This window comes from Mycetomoellerius zeteki, unplaced genomic scaffold (assembly GCF_001594055.1).
Source record: "Mycetomoellerius zeteki isolate Tzet28-1 unplaced genomic scaffold, Tzet1.0 scaffold64, whole genome shotgun sequence".
NCBI classification, from domain to species: Eukaryota; Metazoa; Arthropoda; class Insecta; order Hymenoptera; family Formicidae; genus Mycetomoellerius; species Mycetomoellerius zeteki.
In genome coordinates this window covers 1437510-1456876 of record NW_017257654.1, presented here as the reverse complement: position 1 = coordinate 1456876, position 19367 = coordinate 1437510, and the positions used below count along the sequence as shown (strand labels likewise).

At 40.9% G+C, this 19367-nt stretch overlaps 1 protein-coding gene across 1 annotated transcript in view; it reads left to right on the top strand.

Moving 5' to 3' along the window:
• Nucleotides 1-19367, top strand: part of LOC108728818 (serine/threonine-protein kinase 17B) — a 133834-nt gene that overhangs the window by 79307 nt on the left and 35160 nt on the right. Inside the window, exons 2-3 of the mRNA XM_018457605.1 lie at nucleotides 15179-15391; nucleotides 17137-17275. Coding sequence (XP_018313107.1) covers nucleotides 15179-15391; nucleotides 17137-17275 — 352 coding nt within the window. The remainder of the gene's footprint in view (nucleotides 1-15178; nucleotides 15392-17136; nucleotides 17276-19367) is intronic.

Here is a 19367-nt window from a genome sequence, read left to right as displayed (position 1 = left end):
AATATGGACTGTAAGATAAGCAGAGGGTAAAGATTTAGTTGCACTGTCAGCATGCTAAGCTCATTATTAGCAATGGCTTATAGGCACTCTATTATCTCACTTTAATTTTCAAAAGTGTACACAGTTCAGCCACAGAAAAAACAGACCTACGAGTTCAGAATCCGTGGGATCGCTAAACAGACGCGACGTGCTTGGGCACGTTGCTCGTAAATTCGCGCGCGTCCCCAACGTGTGTACAACGAGAGGTCCCCCCCGATTAGAAAGGTTTCTCGCGCGCTGCGGGGCACGCTTTGCACGTCGCAGCTTGCTGCGTTCCCGCGAGCACGACGTGCACGTGTGCCAGTAATATACGCGGCCACGAAGAGGTCACGACGCCACTCGTCATCGAGATGACACACAGGACACCTCGCCCCCTTCCTACTCTCCCACCGGCTTGTGTTTACAGAGATCGAGAGCCGCGACTTATTCGCGCTCTGATCCACTCTGGAATGTTCCATCCGCGTCTGAGGCTTAAAGGTATTCGTTTGTTTTAAAGAGAAAATTTATTATGATTTGTGGGATAATCGCCACTTCGAACGCCTCCGATAGAACGAATCGAAAATAAAAGGCCATTATAATTATCAAGTCCATATTCATTATACGTTTAGTACTTTCAACATCGATTCGTACCTGGGTAATTACGCCGTGCTAGCCGCCATTGCTCCAACGATATGCAATTAATCTCCCGTCAAAACCAGTCTTGTAGAACAGCTAGGCTCAAGTATCTTACTTTCTACACGCTCGCACAGCTACCTGCAGTAAAATTAGATACATTATCTTCCGTCTATTTTTCGAACTTCCAGTTTCAGAAAACAGCATGATACATTCGACACTACGTGTCGTCCGCGAATAACTATGTAATAAGTAACGCGACGTGTCACTTATGCAAATGTCAGTCTCTTCCTAAGCAGCAGCGTGTGATATTATCCACTAAATATGCAAATAAAATGAAAAATTTAAAGTACAGGAAATAGTTTAAAATAAGGTAAAAAATGACGTAATATACAACTCTGGATCCATTGATCGTTAGTTTTTTATTCTCACATCTTCGTGAGGATGTCTCTTCGCGCGTTACGTTAATAATTCCGAATGAAATAAGAACTAATAACTTAAACTGTAGATTTAGTTGCGATTCCTCTGCTTAACGCTCGATTAACGTGGAATTCAAGTTTCTCGGTTGAGATTCCGAGATATCCGGCGGATGCTGGACGACCTTCCTCTCGTGCTCGTGAACTCGACCGACCAATTATTGTTTATTGCCGGACGAACGACAGCGTTCTTACGCGCTACCTACCGTGAGGATCGCGGTTAATCGCGCTGCTCGAACAACACCAATTAAGTTAATACCCCTTTTAAGAATCCGGAGACTAATGGTCGGACCTCGATACATCTGCCACGCAGGATGAGGATATGGCGAAATGATCCGTGACCTACATGTCAAGTGTCCTTTATTGTCGTAACACCATTGATAAAAACCGTAGTTACGATTCGACAAAATGACATACAAAACTGTTCCACTACAAAGAACTTCGCTGAATTCTTTGACTTGAAATTCACGTTTCAAGACTCACGGAAGCTTTCGCAGAACAAAGTGAAACATTGCGCGAACCTGATGTTTCAGTTTGTATTGTGCATTGTTTTGCTTTAATAGCTAGAACTATTTATTTAATCTATTTATAATTATAGAACTATTGAAAATAAAGCCTCGCAATAATTAATGAGTTAATTAATGAAATAATATACTGGTTTCACACACGCAGCAACCTGTGTTGATTCTGCCTCAACTAAGAAAAGTCATGAACGCGGGATGCGTGCAAAATCAAGAAAGAAAGAAAAAAAAAGAAAGAGCCACAACAGGAGAGGACGTTGTTGCGCAACGTTGTGCAATTGGCTAACGAGCAGCGAACGCAACTGGAACGAATTTCTCCGTTGGTAGTAACGCTAGTTCACCGTCGCACTCGTTGCACAATGGATTTGCATTCAAGAGATAAATAGAAAGAGGAGGGCGCAGGAGAGGAGAGAGCAGCAGGAGTCAGCAATTCATGCCGATGAGATGGTGACGTCGTTCCTCTCCGTGCCTAGATATCCGCTAATTTCTTTAATTACTGCCGTGGTCGGGCGTAATTAATGGCGGCCAGGGAGTAAGTCGCTCCGGTTTCCGCGTTGCGGACTATGTAATAAGGTAAACTCTCTTCCATCGACTATTTGCTGCTCGAGGCTGAGAGCTGCTCGAGAACTGAAGCAGGCTGACGCGGAAATTGCGAGCCTCGCGCAAAGAGACGAGCGTGTACCTCGGTTGTTTTCACAGCGAGACGCGCGTTCGATAACGAGGATCCATGTAACAATGTGTCCCGCGGCCTATGCTCCACAGTATTAGGAGCAATCGTTCCGGGGCGATTCCGCGCGGCATGGAATTATTAATGAACACTGGGCGTTACAATCGTGACGTTTCGACGGCAGCCTCGTTAAATCCTGAGTTGTACCGCGGTAATTATCGTGGCCGCGCGAACTTGTCTATTTGTACAATTTATTTTATATGCGCACGCTCATGATTAGAAGTTGTCCGATATTATCTTGTGCGAGGTGCGTGCCGAGAGCGCGCTTCTAACTGCGACGACCCAGGAAACACAGCGGTCGCGTGTACAATGTCGCCCGGTGTGCGAATGTCGATGACCCTCGAAGAAGGCAGAAGCGAGGAGGTGGATGGCAGGAGCGCCAGATAGAACGAGAGAGAAAGAGAAAGAAAGAGAATATATGCAAGGGAGGATGAAGTGAGAACGACGACGCTTAGAGAAAGGAGCAAATCCTGAAGAAGAAGACAGTGAGACAGAGAAGGAAGAAGGTTTGTCGTACGAGCAGCGTCGTCGGATCGATCGACCAAACGACTGGCATGTTTAGGCACTTAGGAAGTCTAATGGATGGATCCTTAAAGGACGACGACAACGATGGCGACGGCAGCAGTTGTCTATCTCGTGTAACGTCGGTGTCAGCGCCGATTTCCTGGTGCGGCTCTGCACTGCAGGGCAACCAGCAGTTAACGCGCCACAGGCCCCCGCGCGCCTGACCCCTGAGGGGTCGTTGATCCGCACTACGTGGTACACGTAGTTTTAATGGGCCCGCGGGGAGATTTGAGAGACGCGCCACGCTCCGTAAATCCGCGCGTTCGTGGGAACGGGACTTTCCTTCCTGGACGAAATTACAGATACGTATATGCGGGCGGGAAACGTTGCCTCAACGGTCGCAATAATTAGATGCGATGACAGAGAATTCAATATTTAACCCTTCAGAGCTAACGCCAAAATCTGTAACCTAGTTACTGACACTACGTCTGTAAGATTTATTTAATTTATAAATAGTAATTTTATTAAAATTTAACATTTTTTCCTCATTATTATATGTATTAGAAGTATTAATTAATTTTAAAGAACTAAAACGACATAATTTGTACAAAAAAGAATAAATCCCTACTTGTAATATATTTTAATAAGAATAATCCTTGCAGATATAATATAAAGAAGATTGACATTTTTGACAAATAGATTTATAATTGAATCGGTCTATAATAGACCCACCGCGTCAGCTGTAGAGTATTAATTCAAGAATTCGGTGATCATCACCAGTCTCATCAACGCCGCGAGTCGAATTTAATTTAGCTTTGCGCTGAGTCGCTGCGTTAAAGCAATTTCTGCTCGAGCCATCAGATAATTCTGAACCGTTCATTGTGTCGGGCGTAGCTGAGGTCTATAATTCTTACCGCCCGGAGACATGTCAGAATTTCTACAATAACACATGCATGTACAAATGTACATACTACGTTTTCTTATATCTTAATTACGTTTCGACAATAAAATCGGCTGGTGTTTCCCAGGAACTGTCCGAGTTAATTTTTTTCCTCGCGACGTTAGACGCGCAAGAAAGAAAGACGAGAGAGGAGATCGCGCGCAAGATAACGAGAGCCAAGGAGCGCGTACATAGTTATTCGTCGTTGCACCTGTGACGATGCAACATATATGTATGTGTGAGTGCAGCGACATAATCTCTCCGGAGAGACGCTTTAATATGCGCGTCTCAAGTCATACGCACCCATACGAAACACTCGCGAGAGACGCTACGGAGAAAGTATGTACTTTCTACAGCATCCGCGGGACTACCGCGTTAAGTCGTTGTCGAGACGCTTCCGTTTACGCGATCCGAAAATATTCTTCATACAGAAATCAAGCTGTATGTCGCGTATTCTCGGCGAAATAAAAATGGATTTTTCCTTAACGGATATATGGATACATTTAGTAATCTTGATTCTATTCAGTTATTTTTTGCAGCGAATTAATATCGAGTCGTGATATGGGCCTAAGATTTGCACTGACACGAAAAATATCGGTGAGAAACGGTACTCGCAAATAATAACTACCGTGCCGCTGCTTAAGAGAAGCAAACATCGTGAAAGTATTGTTGTGTCACTAAATATTAAGCGTAAGGTACTTGTAGCCGGGCTCAGCCAGTGGTAGAACGAAAGTAAGCGATTAAGGGCCCATGTTCCCTCCGACAGGAAGATCGATCTGGGTCGATTTAGGTCGGCGCCGCGAACAAGGTAAACAGAAAAAAGGGTCAGTCGGATCGGAAAGTCGTACGAGAGTCTTTACATTCCTCCCGCTCAAAATTCTCCGACGCACAGAATCATTAAAACGAAATTAGAAACCACAGTTTTAGAATTAGACTGCTCACTTTGCCACCACGTTCGACGTTGAGCAGTGTCTGAACGAAGTTCCTATTTCCACTTACACACATATATAAATCCAGGGTTGCCACAAAACTGGAAATCAGAAAAATATCAGGGAAGTTGAAAACGGTCAGAAAAATCAGAGAAAAGCTAGGGAATTTTCTGGAAAATTAAAATTCTTGGTTTTAAAGAAGTTTGATATGCGTATAATACAGATTCAGACAGTTTTGGTATGTATAGGTGGATTAAGAACAATTTAGAATCACTTTTACCTCTTTCTGTCACAATAATCAAAGTGAGTAATTTAGTTATAGTAGTATAGAAGTCTGTCGCAGAGGCCTGTGACATGCAATTCGCCGCGAGTCAAATACACCCGCCAGATGTTCCTCGGAAACGGGAAACGGCAACGAGTTTCTTTGATCGCGGAAGCACGGCAACGGAACGATCGAGCTTCCCTCGGTGGCGACTCTTTGTGGTTCAGAGAGCTCGTAAAGCACTCGATGGTTTCAGCGGAAGGAAGAGACTGAGAGAGGAGTGAAGAGGAGAGGAGGAGGAAGCACGCCGCGGTGCTAGGTCCTCCGGTCGGCTTGACTCCTGGGGCGTAAAATTAGGCCTTCGCCACCGCGAACACGAACGGTAGTTCCTCTCCTCCTCCTCTGGGTTTCCTTTCCCTTCTCGGAAAGCCTCGAGTTTCCTGGGGGTAAGCGCGCGCGCGGATCGGACCTCCTCGGAGAGGCCGCTTTCTTACCGCGTGCAGGTATGCCGGCGGACGCTTGATGATGTTAACATCGCAAAAAGGGCTCCGACTTGCTAGAGATCCATCTTCGCTTCTTACGGAAGTCACGGGACATCGTTAAAAATCGGTAGATGCGTGGTAAATATAGTAGTGCGGAATGATGCGGCGACTTCTCGAGATAGGGACTCCATAGAAACACGCGAGCGATTCAGAGGGGGGAGATTAGCTCTGTTTCTTGGTCTCCCACATTCTGAACTCAATCCAGTTTTGTACCGGAGTAAATTCCTCGCCGCGATACGGATCTAATACGATTTGTGTTGCGAAGGGCACAGGTATCCACCTTGCAACTTACGGCTTACGCCCATTCTACAATTGCGCAAGCTTAGTTGTAAGTGGTCGTAGTTGCAAGAATTGATCAATCACATACAGAGAAAAATGTCTGGATTATTTTCAATTTTAATTGAAAATGGACGAATTAAACATTTTCTGATTAAAATTCTAGTTGTGATAATCGGAATTCCGATTGATATAATCAGAATTTTTTTGTTCGTTCACCAGATATTTTTCTCAGTGTGCGGTTGAATATTTTTCCTATAATCAACTATGATTGGTCAATTCTTACAATTACGCTTACGCAATCGTAGAATGGACTTTACATAAATAGCTCTCGCACAACTGCTTATCTCGCGCAAGTGGTATAAGCGCAATTTTCGCAATCAATGAATTTTAACGAAACGTAAACCATTGCTTTTCGGAAAGAAACCGTAAACCGTAGGATGTTCGTAACATCGAGCGGCCGACCCGCCAAATCGATGATAATGATAGACGCTAGAGAAGCGCGAAGACGAAGGGGAAGCCAGTAGTCGTGATGATGTTTTGCTAGCCGGGGGTCATCCTTAAAAGTGAGGGCTTCCATCCTTAAAGACGCCGGGCTTAAACGTGCTCATATTTATCGCTCGGTAACGCTCCGTACACGGACAGGCGGCGAAGATGAGAGGGCGTTTCAAGTTCGTGAAAAGCGCTCTTGAAGGATCACGGGTACCATTAACTACGCGTTAGTCTTCAAGCCGCCGATCGGCTGGCACAGCGATCGGCACATCGAAGAAGGGAGTTTGTTAAATTAAAGACTACAGATTATTGAGTACCACTCATTCTACGCTGCGTTTTTCGCGCACTTCGAGGAGTCGCACCGTCGTGAGATCTTTGATCCACGGCGGTAAATCCTTTCGATAGCACGATTAGCCGTGCCCTCAGTCGTTTCCGTTAATTTCGCTTCAGTCGATACAGCCGTCGACGAACCACCATGCTCGCGGAATCGCAAGCTCTCTTCAACGATAATGCATTCCGTTCCTTATGTTCCGCATCTTCTCGTTGGTTAACGAGCTGCTTTAGTCAGGATTGGAATGGGAAGACGCGATAGCGCGCGTACATATCTCTTATTATATGTATGCATTATCCATTCCGCGATAGTCCGTTAATTACGGCGAGTAACTTAATTGTCGTTACAAACCTCGTCTTTCTGTGCCGCAAGCAAAGTGATTTGCGAAAGTATAATATGTATAAGATTCAATTTCTTATATGGCGCACGTTGCATACAAAATCGATAAATTGTATTTAGAATTAGAGATAGTTGAAATATTGCACTTCGCCGTTTCTTTGCGAACGAGAAATTGCGGACGACGGTCGGTACCGACGATTTCTCCGCGGAAATGCAAAGTAACGTCGTGAGCAGGTAGCGGGCCTTAATTCTCGCACAGGGTAGAACCCTGCGGGAATATTCCGCGAGTTCGCGAGTGTTCGAAATAGCGCTCGATAAACTCGTAACATGGGAAAACATCGCGCTCTCGTGGAGAAGCACATGTCCCCGATAAGATCTACGGGTTGATTGAAATTACATTCCCTGGAATGAAATGCTCGCTGTAGCGGAAAGTAATATAATTTTTCCCAGAGCTCTTCAAAGTGCTCGACGATGTACGGCGATGATACGTTGTTGCATGATGTGTATAAAATATATTCCTAAAAATCTCTAGCTCGCAATCTTATGATCTGAGATTCGTCGACTCGAAAATTGTCTACTATTCCTGGACAGAACTAAACTCACTCTTAATAGATCTGGTTCTTTAACTAGTTTATACTTTTTGCACTTAGCCTTTAAGTAGATAGATGGTTTAAAGATGCGCAAGTTGGTAAGAATGATGAAGTACTCAGAGCACTCTAAAAACAGTTTTAATTTTGTAGTTGGTATTTTTTATCAAGATATTGTTATAGTTATTAAATTTGCATTATTTATATTTTTATAAGATAAAAGAATGTGAAAACAATGAACTTTAAGACAGACTATGAGTGATACTTTTTATTTTTCTTGTCTAGAGAACAAGTTTTCAAAGAAAAACTGGGGTGCTGTAGCCACTCTATCTACTCACTTAAAGATTGAAATGAAATTGATGTATGATTGATATTTGGGACAAGTAAGAAGGAAAGTTCCAGAGCAGTCCAGTGCAGCAATAGAAAACAAATTTAATGAGAAGAACCTGAAGAAGCTCACGCGTGACTACCCTCGTGGGATTTCTCTGTGATAGCGCGAAGCGACGACGGTATACTTGGTCAAGGTTAATGACGCCTGTGTATTTAGCCATGACCTTGGCAAAGGATCGAGATGGAAACCTCGACCCATCCAATAGTACTCTCAAGCCCTCGGTGCATCCTCCTGCCTGTCACGATCGTGACTTTCCTCGGATTTCACCCGTCCGAGCCGTAAAGTGGTCGTCGCATGCGGAGAACCAGACGAAGGCTAATGACGGCGGGAGTGTTGCATTGCGAGTTGCAACACTCCCCACGGGAAGGATGCCATGGAAAGAAATCGGGTTAACCTCTCGAGCCTCTCGTCGTGCTTGCACCTGTAATAGATCACGAGAATTTTCACTCTGGCAGATGCGGCTTAATGAGAGAGAGACCGGCTAGAACCTCTCTGGGAACCTCTCGAGATCCGCGACGCACGTTGATAAATAGTTTGGAATAGTTTGTGCCCGTGATTAACTTTCGACTACGCCAACGGGTCATTTAAACCCAAAGAGAAAATTTTAGCCGATTTTATACAATCTATACGATTAGTACTGTAGTTCTATATTGTAGATAAAAAAACTTTGAACCTATCGCTATCAGTTGTTATAAGGCGGAGATTCACTTACAGTCTGTACTTCAAACAGGACGCTTTAGAAGTTAGATGTAATTGTTTTCATAGCTGTAGGTGGGGTTAAGTCTGTTTCTGAAGGTAGGCAAAAATTCGCCCGAATTCTTTTATTTTATATAATAAACGATCGTATACATAATGAGGGGAACCTTATATAAATCGTGAAAGTTAACATCAAATCGACCTTAACGCTGATTGCAATAAAGTGGCTCGCCAATTAATAGATTGGTACTTAACACCAATCGTAACACCAGGCGTTATTACTCGCACGCGAACGTAATCTTGCAACGTTCAATCGGGTTATTGGCCGCGGTAACGAGGTGTACAATCTTAATCTCGCTCGAACGGATTATGCGTTGACCCTATTAATGACACAAATAGTCGATGCTATCGAAGGTCTTCCGTTTGAATCGGTTGCAGTTAGCCTGGCGTTAAATTACATCTGCATATTGCACGAGAGACGCATGTAAACGCTAATAGAAGTCGTAATCTTTTACTAACCGGCCACTCTCGATTGCATTATGTCGAATTTATATTTGCGTTCGATACTGCTGATTATAGACTTCCCTATCGACTATTCGTAAGAGCGCTTTTACATATCTCGTCGATCCGGGAAAAGTTTCGAAATTTTAAGGGAATAACGATACTTCGCGAGTCATTCGAGAAACACGTTTCTTCGAGCCGAAGTCGTCATGGAGAGCCTCCATGCGTGGCAACAAAGGGCTTCATTACGCTCTCATCTTCGCCGATCTCGTCATTACGTTCGACTCGGCTCTGAAGCCGGCGAAGGCAATGCGATGACGAGGACGTTTCCGCGAGGTCGACGCCGTAGCTCGCAAAAAAAGGGAAATCGTTTTTCAATTTCCACGTTAGACGTGAGCTAATGTAACGCGGATTTCCGTTTAACGTCGACTGTCCGAATTGATTGGCTGTTAATGAAATAATATGAGAAACTTGAAATGAAAGTTTAAAACATTCGTTTGATCTCATTTAACCTTTTTTCCCTTACTTATAAAAGAAATCTCTTTAATATTTTTATTTAAGATACTACTTGGTAAATTATATAAACTTTTTTGTTTCTGTTCGTCATTTTAAAAACAGCGTTTATCGTATAAACGTGGTTGGACGGTACACGATCTAAAGTTTCCGCGGCTAACACCTGCGTACCTGTGAGAGGGATTTTGTAAGCGCAAGAGCCACAGTAATAGTCGGATGGCAGCTGCAAAGGACAGGTGGAGGAATCGCAATTTCAAAATTTATGCAATCCGAACCCGACCAACTTCCACTCGCTAGATTAGTCCCCGCCTTGCAGATGCATCTCCGTCACAGCATTAAAAAAGTCCAATAATTTAAGCTATATTTTCAGAATTACACCTGTCGTTTCATTAGAGAAGCTACTTGGAATCGTTATGTCTCATTACAGATTTTACAAACGAAATAATGATGTAAAATTAAACCGGATGGCATAGCTTCGCGATCGTTCGGATTCCTGCACAGAAACGGATTTAAATTATAAATTTTAAACTAATGAGTTACAATATTCCTGGAAATAAATATAGCGGATGATACGTTGGCAAACGAACTAGTTGCGTGCGAAACGAATGGCAATTAACAGCTTCGCTGTCAACAAAATCGTATCCAGATCGTCGTTTCTCGCGAGCTCGCGACAATTTCCTTCTCTTGATTCGAGCCGTCTCGATTCGATTGCTTCGCGCGAGCAGCGGAGATTCCGTCTTTAATCGAAGCGGCGAGAAGAAGCGAGAAGAAGCTTCTCTTCGGCGAACAAATTACTGGAGATCGTAATAATCGGTGGTTTTAACCCGGACTCCCGTTCGCCACGGACTGCTAATCTCCAGGTGCGACGGGGCCATTAGGCGACGCTACTGCGATAATAATAATAATAATAATAATCTCCGTCGTTGTCAACATTGTGATGCCGGATTTACAGTTGTGGCCATTAAACGGCGACGGAGATTACGAGCGATCCTTCTTCCCAGAACGCGGTTTCTTATCCACCGCCCGATGATATCCCGATTTGCTACAGCTTATCATTCGCTGATGCGACAGCTTTTCGCGGAAGTGAATCTCGCGCCCACCACTTTTCTTCTCTCTTCCAGGGATCTGGAGGAGGGGAGACTTTGATGGGACGACGACTCAAGGCCGTCGTTCGTGTGGAGTTTAGCGACTTCTCTTTCGCGTCATCGTGATTATGCCTTTCGCGACGTGCGAGGAGTTGCGATACATGATACGATCGCCGGATGTAACGGTTCTCGAACGTGTTTTCCCGATTAAACGCGTGTATATGTATACATATATGTATGCATCTACGATGTGGAAACTGGTATAGATAGTTCGACGAGCTCGCTTGGCGATGAAATCGATACGATCTCCGCAGTCTTCTCTCACGAATGGAACGCGGCAATATTTCCAGCTATCCGTTTTGCCTTTCAACTATCTTGCTTTGATGAAAATTCTGCCTAATTACATTCCTCTTAACGTGCTAAATTGCATATATCGTGAAATGTGCATGAGTCGCAGCAGTTAGCGAAGATCAAGTTAGCGTCCCTCCGAGCGGAGAAGTCGTCGCGCGGAACGAAAAAAAAAACTTACGATCTGTCAGAGATTAGATCGCTAATTGATCAGAGAGGAAATCTTGAAATCGCGAGATGATCGTTGACCCGCATCTGCTTCTATCGTGTTCGATAATCAGCGTGATCATGAAAACGACTATGTTGTGGCGCGTGTTCTATTCGTCTTTGTTCGTCCAGAGAGACACATTAACTTTGCCTCTATAACCAGTAATTAGAACGAGATAACAACTCCGATAAAGACGATTATTTGCTTTTAGTCGTGCTCGCAACCTACATATCAATAAAATAAATGTAAATAAATTAAAAAGAAAGTATGATCAGTTTTATACATATTATTATTGATTAATAATTACTAACATTATAAAAAAAAATTGTGTCCATATGAAACTTTATTTTGTAGGTGATCGAAAAACATTGACGTATAAATTTATCCCATGACATTAAAAACTCATCAGAAACTTTGCGAGCGATAAAAATGACAGTGAAATTTTTTCGCACAAATTTTAAAAGAGAGCTTTAGCTTTAATGCTAATTCTAAAATTCATTTTCTGCGCAACGATTTCTTACTTTCGCGTATAACGCGCGGTAGCATCGCTTAAGTAAAAAGATTGTGAGAAGGTGAGAGATATTGACGCGGCATTCCGACTTCCATCCCATTCCCCATCATTGCGCTCTGTGGGATACCAACGGATGATACAATGGCCACTAATGATGCTTACTTTGACGCCTGTCGAGCGGTCCTTTCGTGCCATCTATCCCTTGACCCGGTGACCATCTCTCACCGTTGCGCGTCGCCTTTAACGGACCTCCGAAAAATATTTTTTCTCGCACGAGTGCCACGTCCCTTCCTCTCTCTCTATCCCTTAAGCGAACACACTTTCCCATTTTTGGACATAATGGACCGACTTCCCACGCGAACGTTCTATCTTGTATGCGCATTGATTTCCCTTTCGGTCGCTGTATCTATATTTATCACGACGCCAATTCTTCCTGTAGTTACGCATAAAGAATTAGATGTGGGAACGAATATTCGTGTCGTTTGACAACTGTGACATACACTGGCCGACAGAAATGCCTTTACAATTTGACAGTGTTCTAAAATTTACTGCCAGTACTGATATAATCTATAGAGCACGTGACGTAAACTATAGATTTTCAGTACTGGCAATAAATTTTGAAACACAGCCCTTGTATGTATTCGACTGTGTTCCGAAACGCATCCATCTTGAATGTATAAAGGCATTTCTGTCGGCCAGTATATATGTTATGTGCTGTATCAGTCTTACGTCGAATGAAATAAGATTCAGAAACAGGAAAATGGGTGTCACGTTCTCGTTATCGATGATAAAGCTCTCCGTTTCCGAGGAATGCGCGTGACACTTCCTTGAGCGGTAAGCTCTTTATGTAATAATACGCACAAGTGCTTTCACTACCGCTGCTCGAATTTAGGCCCGTGAGCATAGGTGCATTGCCCTAGCGAGTTCACTTTCTAGTGGTTGTTAGATCGTCGGATTGCACCGGCTTCGCGCTCGTGTGGGATAGCACTTCGCGCGTTCCCGAGCATTTTGATGCTCGCCAAACATTGGGCGCGTTCAAGTCGACAAAGTGGCTAAGGTCTGCTCATGGTGTAATAAGATAAAGGGATCGATTCTGTATCTTGAAACGAGGTGAAAATTATAAAAGTGAGCGAATTTACTAGAATACTGATAACTTCATTGGTCAATACTTAGTAAATTTGCTCACTTTTGTAATTTTCACCTTATTTGAAGATACAGAATGTGTGAAACACCCCAAGGTGAAACGTTCCCGCGGATGCGCAGTAGGAAAGTGAATTTGGATCCAAATTTGATTGGCTGTTCCAGTATGTTACTGCTACACTGAAAAAAAAGATTTTTTTTTTTGCAGCCAATTAAAAATGCTATGTCATATTTTACCATCTAATTTGCTGCAGCAGCCAATCTTTTTTTCAGTGTATTACACGCAGAAAAGTGCATTTGGATCCAAATTTGATTGGTTGTTTCCAGTATACTATCGCCATTATGCACAACGGTTCACCTTGTCTTATTACACCATGGGTCTGTTCGCCAAGCAATTAAACATGATTGGTTGGATTTACAGGTAAGAACCAATCATGCTCATTCGCTCAGCAAGCATGCCTAGCCGCTTTGCCGTCTTGAACTCGCCCATTTATTTGGATCAACGAAGAAAGCGCCTCGAAGACACTTTGATAACTTTATTATCTAACGACTGAACTTATAAATACAATAATTTGGAATTGCGCGAATTGTACACGTAACTCTCTCGGAGCTTACGCAATCTTGTGACATCAAAGCTGATAACGGTATTATTACGCATCGCATCGTTCGTATTATTACGCGTGAAAATATCGTTCCATGAAAAGAATATAGTCTGCACCGCGTTATATTTTGTATCATTACGATTTAATGTATCCTGTTTCATATTATAAATATATACTGGATACATGTAGCATGCATTTTGTATGTAGGACGTCCTCGCTCTCCGCATAATTGGTGGTAAAGTTTCGCAATCAAATCGCGGGATTCGATATCGCAATCAATCGCAATATCTCCGTTACGTTACGCGGAAGCATTTAATTTCACCAATCAATCTGGGACTCCAATTCGCGATCGCAATTTGTTGTCATCCTGTTTGAATTTACGATAGCTATCCTCGGAAAAAATTGAAAATTTCGAGACTTTATCGTGGTATTGCATGTTTCGTTGTTTCGCGCGTTTCGTTTTCTGGTGTGTTATGCGACACGAATTGCAGATGTGCATTATGTGCAACCACCGTAATGTTTTAGCACGGCAGAGTGAAAAAAGGTGATTTTTCTGCGAGGAAAATTATTCGGCGTGCCTCGTTCTCTGTAATCAGGAAAGCATAAGGGAGGAACGAAGCGCGTTATTAACGGAAAAAGTGAAAGCGACGGATTATTTTGCGGGTGTCCGACTTCCTCGTATGATATTGTGTTATTTGCTCTTACCTTTTCTTAACGTCTTTATTAGCGATGCCGGACGGTGGGAACGAATTACAGCAATCGGCGATGGTGCGGACGTACACGTCAATCGTCCATAAAGTCGCGATTACGCCTAAAGTTATGAAACTTAATTATTCGCTCGGCGAGACTGAAACATTTATACCTAGCGCAATTAACGTTTTAAGGCTTCTGTTCGCTCATAATTACTATTTCAGATTATGACATCAGAAGCGAGAAAACACAATAAAAGTTTTTGTAAATTATGTTTGAATAGAAGTATTTTTTAATAAAACATCACATTTTCAATCGATAGAATAGTCAATAGATTTATAAATTATATACCGATAACTTCTTGTTCTATCTTTATGTTTCAAAGAGATATTAAATCATATTTATTTCTATATTATTAGATATTAATTTAACAGTTTGTCATAGCTGTGAACATAGGTTATTTCATTTTTATGCATAATTTATTTCCAAATATACGTTTATTTATTAATTGAAAAAACAAAAGGAGAGTTTTTGGTATATTTTATAAGTTGATTCTGTCGATTGTAAGTGTTATTTTATTCAAATATTTTAAATTTTCGTATTAATATATTTTGCAAGAATTTTTATTGTGCATATTCTTGCTTCTGATGTCACAATTTTGCTTGGATAAAAATGGTAGGAGAGTTTTAATACGGTTGCAGACTGGTCGAATTATAAAAATATACTTTAGTACATCATATTCACTTCTGAAAGATTTCGAATTAGAATTACAAATGTGCTGTCATTGTATCTTATACGTCTATTACGTTACGTTTTGCTTCTCCTTCGCTGCGGGTCCTTTGCTAGTATATCTCGTTCCGATTTTTCCTATGCGATGTGATTATTAAGATTAATGTACGATGTATTTCTTCCTCAGAGGTAAATACGCAACGGTGAGGAGATGCCGCGAGAGATCCAGCGGCAGGCAGTGGGCCGCCAAGTTTCTGAGGAAGCGACGACGAGCCCAGGAGCTCAGAGCGGAAGCGCTTCACGAGGTCGCCGTGCTAGATGCCGCAGCCCATTGTTCTCGTCTCGTCTCCCTTCATCAGGTCTTTGAGACCAACACCGAGATGGTGCTCGTCCTCGAGCTGTAAGTACAAGGACGTTTCTCAATCGCTTGTATTCTCTCGTCGGATCATCTTGAATGTATCCTTCGAATATAAAATAATGTTTATCGTTTGGCTTTAGATTGAATCGTCGTGGATAGTAAAAGATAGAGACCCTTTAATCAGAGACTGGCCATCAGAGAGCCTCTTTTGATTGGTCTAGAATTTTCGTCAACTCTCGGTCATATTTGAAACGTACTAACCTTATCGTTAACATAAACGTAATATTATTTCAATAACACAATTTAAAAAAATATGTCAGAGGAACTAAATATTATCTTCTTTAATAAAATTAATAATACATTCCTAATTTTATTGTGATGACTTTAGGAACATGATACTTATGCCTAAATTCTAAGCAGAATCGTAAGGTTCGTAACATATTCCTGTAAGACTTGTAAAAATTTTTAAGTGCTTATATCTTTATACAATATTTTTGCAGACAGCTTCTTACTAGCCATAAAATTTACAAGAAATCGTAGATATTTACGAATAATCGTACGTCTTACGCATAAAATTAGAATACTAGTCATAAGTTCTTACAAGTTTTACGAATCTTACGATTCTGCTTAGAATTGACGTATTAATCTCATAAAGATATGAGTTATTCGTAGGCATCCAATCTTTACGGGCAACATTTTACGCCCATATCGCACGACATTCATGATCTCTCGGAAATATTGTCATTATATATCTTTTCGTGGATGAATTATTGTAAAATTCGGCGCAACATCCACCCATTCTTGCAATATCAGCTAATGTCTAACACAGTACACTGGTACACATGCGAGACTGAGCGAGACAGTCTATATATCTCTCTCACTCGCAGAAATTTGATGAAATCTGTGTTGGTCAGTCTCTTATTATAGGGTCTCTAATAAAAGATAATTTATTGTTTAAATCAGTGCAACCTGCGGTCTGTTGATTCATAGCTGAAAATATAAAATTATTTTTTCTGTTTTTTACAAATAAACATTATGCGATCAACAAAATTTTTTGAAAGTAATCCTCTGAAAATGATCTTTAATCTTTAACTAGGTAGATGGAATGCCCAGAGAAAATCACAAACAATTTTATTTTTGTAGTTATATTTTTAATATTTTTATATATAGAGTTAAATTTATTGTTTATTTTATTTATCCTTATATAAAATAGAGAAATGTAAAAATAATTAACTTTAAAACTTCTGGGCAAGACTTTTTATTTTCTTTTTCCAGAATAAGGAATAAGAAACAAGGTTTTTAAGATAACTGCGAGTATTGTGGCCTACCTAGGTCGTATTCCGACATATATTGTCAGTACTGAAACTCTATAGTAACGTGAAATAAATTTTCAATGTATATCTGAATGTATTATATCGAAATATGGCCCTACTTAAAGATTAAAAAAGATTGCATATCACTGGTTTAGATTATTTGTGCCGTGACGAAAAAACAAAATATAAAATTATATGGTGGACACCGACAATAATGGCGTGTAACTTTCTATATGTCGTAACAACTGTTAATTACTCAAAAAGTAGGACAAAAGTATAAACTCGTGATTTAAGCTCGTATGTCGCTAGCGGTATCAGTCGTAAAAATACATTACGCTGATTCGTCCGTCGCGTAGTGCGCTGTGTATATTTGAATGAATTTATGGAACAAACCGACGCGTGAAAAAGTATATGTACGTGCTAAACGTAAATATTGTGCAAGTCGTGCGAGACAGGTAATGTTTATTGTGACAGGGCTCCTGGCGGTGAATTACAAATGATACTCGACCGAGACGAAGTTCCAGAGGAACGGCAGGTTGCCAGATTACTAAAGCAGATTTTGGACGGGATAGCCTTTCTGCATTCCCTGAACGTGGCTCACCTCGACATCAAGGTAAATGTTTTCAAACACTCGAAACTACGTTTATATGGTAAAGGCGGGCCTAACGCCGACCGGCTGGTCAAGGTGTGGCTGTTAACATCCAAAATTGCGTTTGTGTCAAAAGGACATAAATACGAGTATATCCAGCGCAACGATTTCTCTCTGAGAAAAGAAAAGTTATGCAATTATAATATCAATTTTGCAGTTTTTTTTAAAAAAAAACGTTTAAAATTTTCAATAATGTTGAATAGCAACTTTCTTGTCTGACTTTGAACATAGATTGAAAAATAATCACGAGTATTTTGTGCGGTTCATTGCTCGTGATAGTCTTATATACACTGTCAGATATTAAAGGAGCAATGGCAACCCAATCCTTTGAATTAAATAACATTTTGTCATTTTTAACTTCCATACGCAAAAATATAAATCAATCCGTTTCTGTGGTTGAATTGCTTAATTTCAAAGTAAACATTCATATTAATATAACATCTTTAGAAGTGAATCAGTGACTTTAGTGCTATATTTATAACTAATGCAATTATCGGATTATGTAGTTATCAACAAATATTTACTGTTTTTCAGTAATAAAACACTGATTCACTTTTACAAGTTATGATTTTCTGCAGAAAATTATAACCTCTAAAAGTGAATCAGTATTATATTACTGAAAAACAGTAAATATTCGTTGATAACTACATCAGTTATAGTAACACTAAGTAAATAATGAACTAAATTTTAGTCTTTAATACATTTTCGTAAGTTCAATTATTTAACTCTACTGTTTTAGTTAAATTAACGACATATAAGAGCAATAACGACTTATAGAATAAATGATTAAAAATAACCCAAATTGTAGGTATAATTTGATCTTACGAATTTAACAATGTGCGTCACAGTTTTATCAGCGATAATAAATTCCTCCGGATAACGTTCATTTTTGCGACTGCAAGATTAGGGAATAACCTGCGGAAACGCGAGCGAGATACTCGTTGTGATTCGCCTCTTCAGTACATCTCTAGATTCAGTATATCTCTAGATGTTAAAAATAACAACCCAGGCACGATAACGGATGAAGATTGTCGCTCGTGCAAATAATTCTTATCTCATTTTTCCGCCGCACTCTTGGAGGAGAGTGCACAGAGAACAGAATGCTTCACCTGAGGCGTCTTTTGGCGCGCAGCAGGTAACTGCAAATTATCACGATGGAAACAATAATACGAAAGAGTTGGCGATTTGTTCAATGCGATAAAGATAATTTTTATGAAGAACGAATATCTCGAAAGACGAGGTGCACCTCCCAGCTTTATCAGTGAAATTATCGCGTCGAAGAGGAAGAAGAAACAGTTCACCACGTTTTTTCTCTCTTCCTCTCTTTCTCTTTTTTTTTTCTTTCCGAAAAGCGTTTGTGAATCTCGATCAAAGGCGCGTCCGGGACATCTTTATCGCACTGAATCTCGGCGAGCTGTCGCTAGAAAGAAACTCTCTGGCAAGAGAGCGACGACATTTCGGGCGCCTCTGGCAATTTCTCAGCTGCACGGAGCTATGCATGTTCCGTATCGCAGTCTTCACGATCGACCTAGATCGTTATGTAAACGCGTACGTGCACGGCGGTTCTCTCTGCCAAATCGGCTGATCAGGGACGATTCCTGTGCGCCGACAGTATACACCTTGCGTGACACGCAGTACGTTTCGCAAGGCAGATAAACTTCTCAGCGTTTTCTGCGAGGTTGACATTCTCCTTGATATTCTCCATGTATCTTATTACGTTTTCGCGGAAATATACATCTATATACCGATTGAAAAACAAGGCAGTGAACTGTATACATATCTAATTGATTGTATTGAATTCGAAAAACGTATATATTTTGTAAAGTGAGAAGTATTGTATTTCCTGTGTATATCTCGAAACAATCAATCAATTAATTGCCGGAAATATATACTTATTCAAAATTAGATTTTTAAATATTAAGATTTTTAAAACTTGGTTTATAAAATAAAACGAAATAAAAAATATACATATTAAACTTCCAATGAGGAAAGTTATTTTTTTTTATTAACTTAGCCTAATCATTTAGGGCTTTGCACCTTAGCAGCAAAAATTGAA